The sequence below is a fragment of the Varanus komodoensis genome, unplaced genomic scaffold (genome assembly GCF_004798865.1).
Source record: "Varanus komodoensis strain SLA01 unplaced genomic scaffold, ASM479886v1 scaffold4, whole genome shotgun sequence".
NCBI classification, from domain to species: Eukaryota; Metazoa; Chordata; class Lepidosauria; order Squamata; family Varanidae; genus Varanus; species Varanus komodoensis.
Genome location: NW_025335941.1, coordinates 14,386,571 through 14,395,101, shown reverse-complemented (window position 1 = coordinate 14,395,101; position 8,531 = coordinate 14,386,571). Strand labels below are relative to the sequence as shown.

The 8,531-nt window shown below is 40.8% G+C and overlaps 1 protein-coding gene across 1 annotated transcript; it reads right to left on the bottom strand.

Moving 5' to 3' along the window:
* Nucleotides 1-4,354: 4,354 nt before the first annotated feature.
* On the bottom strand, nucleotides 4,355-4,735 carry KCNE1 (potassium voltage-gated channel subfamily E regulatory subunit 1). Its single transcript, XM_044442539.1, has one exon. It carries the CDS (start codon nucleotides 4,733-4,735, stop codon nucleotides 4,355-4,357), a length of 381 nt encoding a protein of 126 aa, XP_044298474.1.
* Nucleotides 4,736-8,531: the final 3,796 nt, after the last annotated feature.

Below are 8,531 nucleotides of genomic sequence, written 5' to 3'. Positions count from 1 at the left end.
CAAATTCTGTTTCCTGTTCTGTTGTACATTTGACCTGAGTAAACACAACACATGATAAAAGTCAATAGATTTAAAGTGAATTCTAGCCAGTTGAAAAGAGCATGCCTCTTTTTCTCTGCTTACTCACACTAGCTCTGTCTGAGTGCCATTTAACAATAAAGGAACAAATGCTTTTAAAATATATTTCTTCATTCTTTTGATGAACTGTAACTGGGTGGAGAAGATTGTGTGCTTTGAATGGGTGATGAAAAAGTCTAGGCATGTCACTTACCAAAGTCTTCTGTGGTCTCAGTAAAGGAACAAATACTTTTGAAATGTATCCATTCTTTTAGCAAATTGTGATTGTGTGAAGAAGAATATGTGCTTTGAATTGGTGATGAAAAAGGCTAGGCATTTTGCTCACCAAAGTCTTCTGTGATTTCAGCTGGAGCAACTTTTGATTAACTCACTATCCTATCTGATTGTCTTTATATTTCATGGAATAGGGAGGCTCATTCACTGCTACAGCCAGTACAATTACAGCATTCTGTGGGACCAGACAATATATTCCTGTGGTGTAGCTTGTACTTCCAAGTTTAATTTAGTGTATTTTACATGTAGTGTCCAAGGAATGATTTCAGTAGGGATGTATAGGTTGTAAAATCAATTGCTTTTGTGTTTTAAGGATTCCCAAGTACCTTTTTTTCAGTCATCTACTTATTGATGGAATTGTATTTTGCATCAATGGATTCATATGCATTTGCACTTCTGAAAATGAGCAAATCCCCCAAAATAGACATATTTTGCAAATAGCACCTTTTCATACTTTATTCTATGGGGGAAATGCATATTTTAGTTGGTGTTTTTGTTACTTTTTGTGCTTTTCCAGGACTAAATTTGCATAAAATTACAGAAAATTTAAAACAGTGTCCATAAAGTCCGATTGAAGTCCAGGCCCAATTCAAGGTGTTGGTTATGACCTATAAAGCCCTCAACGGCTTGGGTACTGGGTATCTAAAGGAATGCTTGCGTCCATATATGCCCTCCCGCCCCTTGAGATCAGCAACAGATGCCCTTCTCCGGGAGCCCTCTGTGAATGATCTTAGGAGGGTGAGTACCCAGAGGAGGGCTTTCTCTGCAGTGGCGCCCCATCTATGGAATGCGCTCCCCAGAGGTCCGCCTGGTGCCGTCGTTATTTGTATTTCGGCGCCAGGCTAAGACCTTTTTATTTAAAACTTATTTTAATTGTTAACTTATTGGTATTTATAGGATTTTAAATCTTTTAAGCCGAGATGCACTGGGTTTTAATATTTTTATTGTATAATTGTTATATTGGTATATTTTGTTTTTGTTGTGAGCCGCCCCGAGGCTTTGTTGCGATGGGGGCGGCATAAAAATGTTTTAAATAAATAAATCAATAAATAAATGAGTGGAATTCATGTGACTCAAATAAAACCAGGTTGCTGTAGAATCCCGAGTTGGATTCACAGACGTCTGAATTCATCTGAGTCCACTGTGGAGTTCTCTGACATTTCTCTGACATTCCTAGGTTTTAGATAAGAAAACTCGTACTGCAATGAAATAGCTTACCTCCAAACTGCTACTACTTTTGTTATCCTGTTTGCTATTTGAGACTAAGTAGTCAAGACTCTGCAGGGTTACTGATATTATATTACAGTGATAATAAGTTGGACTGTCATGCACACTTACCTGTGAATGAATCCCAATTAACACATTGGGCACTACTTCTCAGTAAAGAGATTTGGGATTGTTCTGTGAAGTGCTTGTCAACACAGATGCATTTAGAAGTAAAGCTTTTCTGATAATCAAGTATACTTAGGGGCAGGCACACTCACTTTAAAGCACACTAACCCATCTACTACCCTTCCCCAACCTCATGTCCCCCTTATATTTTAGATGACAACTCCCATCGTTCCTGACCATTGGCCATGTAGGCTATGACCCATGGGCATTGAAGTCCAAAGCATTTAGAGGCACTAGGTTGGGAAAAGCTTCCCTCCACCAAGTTCACCCCATCACACCCTCCTCCAACACAAGAGGCCTGCAGTGTCCTGGCATCTTTCCCATGCAAACAGGCTTCCCTCCTGAGAACAGACCCACCAAGGAATGTCCAGCGATTCTTTCCTGGGACAGAAAACCAAGATGATGTTACCACAATGCAAATGTAATATTTTCAACAAATGTGCCACACTTTTGTGTTTAACGGTTTTATTAAACTTTGTAAAGAAAATTTACAGATTTATAAAGAATTACAATCACAAAGAAAACAGCCTAACCCTGTAGTGTACATAGGTGATGCATTTTACTAGCTATTGTTCCATAATTTCAACAGCAGTTTTTCTGCATGTCATTTGGAAGTGTATATCTCCATATTATGAAAAGATTTATTCGCTAATTTCTGCAACTCAAGCTGCTATTAAAGGCACAGCAATGGTCTAGGATATTTTTCTTGTAGCTGCAACTTAAATGAAATATATCCAGGCCACAACTTAAAAACAAGCAAATAATTGTTCTTTGATAGAGGTTATTGTATAAAAAGTTCTATCTTTTTATAAATAAAAAATAATTGGCTTGAAAATATCACCGAAGTTATATAATAACCAGAAATTACACCTTCAATAGAAATGATTTATACTGAAGGGAAAACATATTATTTCAGAACAGCAATCATATGCTGTGTCTTTAAGAAGTTAAAAATCTAGCAGAAGTTTAAAAAGTGAGTTTTGAACCCATGTCCATTTTATGGGTTTCATAGCAAATTTCTCATGGATTGTAATGGAGGTGGACCACATAACTTATCTAGCTGACTTAACATAGTCATGTTTCAATTTTAAACTTAAATGCATTGCATTTTGAAAACACAATATAGGTAATAATATAAGAACCAGGAGATACTATATTTCATTAAAGAAATAAAAGGATCAAAATTAAACATTGAATCATGGAGCAGGAAAGGGCCTAACAGGCCATCAGATCCAGCCATTTGCTCAATGCAGGACTCAAGGCACCCATGCAGATTTCAGCCAGGCCTGACCCTGCTTAGCTTTCAAGATTAGGCAGAATCAATCACTTCAGGCTATATGGAACATTTAGGCCATGCCTAGACAGCCAGAATTGAAAAGATGAGGACTTGGATTCAAATTTAGGCACATGGAACTGCGCTGGCATCAGCAGCTTCCCTGCCTGCTCTTCCCCACTTCAGTCTCTCAAGCCCCTTGAAAATGCTACACAACCAATCAGGACTCTGCTGAATGTGGTGAGCTGGGCTTTGTGTCTGCTAGTAGGCAAGGGGGCTTCCCAGAAAACTGGATGGGTGCTTCTTTTTTGTGACAAACCCTTCCAGCCTTGGGAAGCAGACCCTGAATCCAACACAATCTATAATACTCAAGGAATTAGCTTAGGGAGTAATCCATTTAGGGTCCACTTCCAAGAAGAAAAAGCTACGTTTAGAAGAGATGCAAGCTTGTATGCTAAAACATTTTCAGAAACAAAAGCAACAAAACAACAGAGCATAAAGAACAGAAAGGAAATCCTCTGCATATACATTGACACATACTTCCATTTCCTCTGTGAGGTCACTACCTCTGTGTTTTATTAAGAAGTTTCATAGAATTAGCAGAGTATGTAGGGATGTCTCTGTTTTTCTGCTTTCTAACTGCACATTTTAGGGAAGTGCTAATGGCTGTTTCATTTCTACTCCATCCATTTGAAGTAGATAAAAATCTACCAGTTTGGATGGGATATTGTACACAAGGAAATTATGTGATTGGCATTACACTAAACTGGCTTGGCCTTCCTGCAGTCCTAATGAATCAGGAACTTGTTTACAGTTGGTTAGATGGAGGTACCTAACATGCATGAGATCACTAAGTAATTTTATAACTCTGTTTGCCCATTAATGTTAATTATAGGTCAGTGGAATGAGACTCAAACCATTTTTTTCTTTTCTTTGGATGAGTACCTTTTGAGGAAATGGATTTTGGTCTGGAGAGCTCTCCTTCAGAAGATGCAATCTGACGTTCAAGTTAGAAACAGCAGAAGTAGCACAGAACCGTTGGTCAAAGCATATTGCCGTTTCCAAAGTCTGAAAATGCTGAAAACGCCCTTGTCATGCTAGTAGGGCTTCACCAACCTGGTCCTCTTCAGATGTATTGGACTACAACTCCCACCATTCCCAACTGGTAAGTAATTCAGGGCATCTAAAGCACACTAGATTGGTGGAAAGCTGTGCTGCGGGCAATGCAGAATGACCAGTGCTTTTCCGTACATTTTCCTTCTGAGCAATACCGTCCACATGCTGTTTTATTTTGAAAGATCCATCATGACGACACTTGACCAGTGAACTGCCCATGTGCTATGACGATTTCACTTCAGGGATGTGATTCATGGGTTGTTCAACAGCATGCTGGTTTTTCAACACAAAGCTTGATTTATAATTTTCCACCACTTTGGCTTGCAAGTCTGCTTTGTCCTTCTTATACCAAATGTCTGTGGCAATATACACATTGTATGGGTCATTGGAATGCTCAAGCTTCTTGGAGCGGATGTAGCTTATCAGAATTCCAAATGTGAAGAAGCCAAAGAAGCCCAGGCATAAGAGTATATACACTACTTCCAGGTGGTCACTTGTTGCAACAACCCGTGCGGGTGTGGGGTGGTTTGACTGATCTGCAAAGTCTTGGAGCAGTTTTGAAAGGAGCATATTCAATGCAGTGTTATTGGATGCTACTGCCATTGCTTTGTGAAGCTGTAACAGCTTCTGCAGATTATGGTTTTTAGTGAGATCTGGAGAAGAAAAATCTGCAAAAACAAAACATGAAATGATTCTAGTCAATTAATATTTAGAATGACCCCTCCCCTCCCCTCCCCTCTCTTCCTTCCCTGCCTCCCTCCCTGCCTCCCTTTCTTTCTTTTAATCAAGGCTGCACTTTGGAATAAAAATCTGTTTTCTGCATTGTTGTGATGGCTAAAGCTATTGCTTATATCAACCTTCCCCAGCCTGGTGCCATGGTGATGTTTTGGACAACAGCTTTCGGAGTTCTCGACCACTGGCCATGCTTGGTGAGGCTTATATCCGTAACATACAAAACATCCTGGGGGTGTCAAGGAGGACAGTCTGGTATATAGCATGTCGTCAATCATGGCACAAAATCAGTCCACCAACATATTTGTCCCTGTTCCTCAAAATGTGCCCTACTGGTCATCCAACCAAACTGAAATCTTGCTTTTTCTACTTAGATGAAGTTATCATATATTGAGTCACATTACTGGCCCATCAGGTTTCCTATCATCTATTCTGCCAGGCAGCAGCTCTCTGAGGACTCAGACAGACCTCCTTCCAGCCTGGATAGCAATGATCTGTTGAACTGTAAGTGTGAACCTGAACCAGGAACTTGCTTCTGCAAAGTGGATTTTCTGACAACTTGGATGTATGCATTTTCCAGTATGCCTTTGATGGAGTTGAATAGTTTCCACTCAGCCACCAGCACCATGTTCCTTTATAACCAGTTGAGGTCCTCCAGGCCTCCTTACATCTCTCCTTTCTCATGCATTCCCTTTTACATCTTCCCTTTCCGTTTGCCCACCTTTTATGATGATTGCTCTGACTGAGCTTCCTTTGGCATTGGATGGCTTTAGATTACTGCCTCAGATGGTGAATACTGCAGGGCCAGGAGCTGCAAAATGCGTTGGAGACCTGTGTGCATCTCCTAAGCTAGACTCCTACCTTCAGGTGCAGTGAAGGCTGTAGCCCCATTCTGAGTAAGATTCTTCGAGGTGTGGATGGCACTATCTTGCCCACAGCAAAAAGATTGCCCCTAATTAGGCAGAAGAGCCATAACCATTTAGACTGCCATTAGCTTAGCTACTCCAAAGTCATACGTTGCTGGCCATCTTTGACCTGGAAGCACGGCTGCTTAGGTGGGAAAGCCTTAGAATTCCAGTTATGATTTCATGAGAATTGGAACAATTCATCTGTTTTATGCACCATGCCATCTATTTTATGCAGTGGAATAGCAGTCTCAAACAGGCAGAGGGCCTTTTCAATCTTTGGCTTTTTTCCCCACCACTGAGAACGGCCCCATTATTTTTTTACTGCTTGGGGTAAAAGCTGCTGGGAGAGTGCTCATATTCAGTACAATGTATGAACAGGAAAGGGTGAAAAAACTTCTTCGCCTTTACGTTGCTGTTACACTTCAAAATGCAGTCTCAGCAGCTGCATTATTTTGTGCTAAGGAAAGGAAAGGGCCTGAAAAAAGAACCCAGAACTGCATGTAACAAGTTATTCTGCCCTCAGTATTCACCAAGTGTGAATGTACTGTTACATGTGAAATATTGCTTGTTACAGCAGCCTTTAAAAAGGCAACCTTGCCACATCGGGATGTCTCCGTGATACACTTTGCAATATGAATGAACATTCGGTCACAAGGCCTGCTTTGCACACGAATATTAAAAGGAGAACTTTTTGAGAAACGATTTGCTGCAGCAGGTTTCATGGGAAGGGAGAAGAGGCCACAGGAAGGGCCACGGTTCAGCAGGAGAGCACACGTGTTGCATGTAGGAGGTCCCATGTGCCCCAGAGTCTCCAGGTGGGGCTGGGGTTGGAAAGATCCCTGTCTGAAATCTTAGAGAACTGCTGCTAATTGAGGGAGGCAATGTAGATCTAAATTGGTCAGTCTGATTCAGCATAAAACAGCTTCCTGTTTTGCTCTGATAGAGAATGACACATATTAAACTTAACACAGGAATGCGATCCATTTGGTGTGATGAATCTGTTGTTGTTGCTGTCATTACATTTATATTCTGCCTTTTTTTTCTTGCAAGCAACCTCTCCATTTTGTCCTGCAGTAGGTCAGTCACCGACTTGCCCAGAGTCACCTAGTGAGCAGCTTGGCCAAATGGGGACTGAATGCAGGTCTCCCCTGTCCTAGTCCACTGCTCTAACCACAATGCCACACTGGCTGTCTTGCCAGAGAATCAGCACCATGGTAAAAGCCCCTACACTGGAGTATCAACAACTGACAGAGACACACTCTAGTATAGTCCAGGTTTCCCCAGTTTGGTGCCTCCAGATGCACTGGACTATAACACCCAGTTTTCCCTAGTCAGCAAATGCTGGGAATTGCAGTCCAATACATCTGGAGGGTACCAGGCTGGAAAAGGCTGATTTATTCTCTGCTATGACTTTTCCTAGAAAACAACATGCTTGTAATTCAAGCATCAATGCAGACATTGCTTGTATTACAAGGTGAGTCTCCTGGGTGCAGCAGTTCTAATATGACAAATCTTCATGAGCTTATGGTTTTGGAAGTATACAGGCTCTACTATGTATAATTTCCTGATTTAAACATTTAAAGATAGACACAGAGCACATTATCACATTCATTTTTAACATTTTATTTTAGAAAAGGATTTCAGATAATTGCAGCTGGCTTCCAGGGTATTGCAATCAGCAGAATTAACTATGTGCTGGGCTTTAGAGTGCAGAAAAAAACCAGGCTGGGTATTACCCAATTTCTAGTCATGGCACCCATTTGCTTGTCCAGATATAATAAAGCAAATATTTAGCTCATGTTGAGCAGAAGATCTGGCACAAAGAGGTTTCTTCCTATACATTTGAAAAGGATGATTTGGAGTGGCAAATCAGTGTGGGGTGGTGGTCCTGAATTCTTTTCCCAACCTACAAAATGATTTTCATAATCAGCAGGTTACTTGCATACAATGCAGATTAGAATGCCAAGATTTGGGGTGCTGGAATATGGCAGTGCTATCAGTCTGACAGTTTTGTGCAGTAGGAGGTGGGAATGGATTTACAGGAGATGAAAGAGAAAGGAAGATACTTGCATTTCAAATAGTTACTCAGCTTTGCCTTTGGATCAAGCTTATAAGAAATGTTTTCCTCCCTCTTAAGGGCTGCAGCTCTGAACTAACTGACTGATCCTTGTGACTAACCTGGGTCCAAACCGCATTCTTCCAGAACCAGTTCTCCCAAGTTAAAAACAGTCTGATTATAGCTTACTAAATAAATAATAACATGTGAAAAATGATAAATAGTGAAAGGTGCTTGTAAAAAGGGTTCAGAGGACACCTGAAATATGAGGAAAGGCAAAGAGGAACTCAGGATATGGAGTATGGACATCACTTAAGAAGTTGGACAGAATCTGTGCTCATGCTAAAGCAGGAAACAGAACAAATTGAGATTTATGTATGTCTGTATGCACTCTTATTATGGGCATTCTCAATATACTGATGTAAACCAAAGATGACCAGTGCATGTGACATGATAGAATGTTTTATCAGCAGATGTAGAAATGAAAACAAAGGAGTTGACTGGCTTCACTACACTACTGTTTTGAGTTCACAAATTGTCAAAAACCCAAGGCTGGTGAAAATGCCATGGAAGCAAGCATGCATGTTGATTCCCATGTACCTGTGCACGTCTGCTGGGATAAACAACCCAGGAATGGCCTGCCCTTGGTTTTCCTATATGATGTCTGGACTTGGAATCCCATCCCATCAGATGTGGCTGCAAG

Excerpts from the sequence above, each read along its gene's own strand:
- KCNE1 (XM_044442539.1), bottom strand. The coding sequence starts at position 4,735 with ATGGCAGTAGCATCCAATAACACTGCATTGAATATGCTCCTTTCAAAA.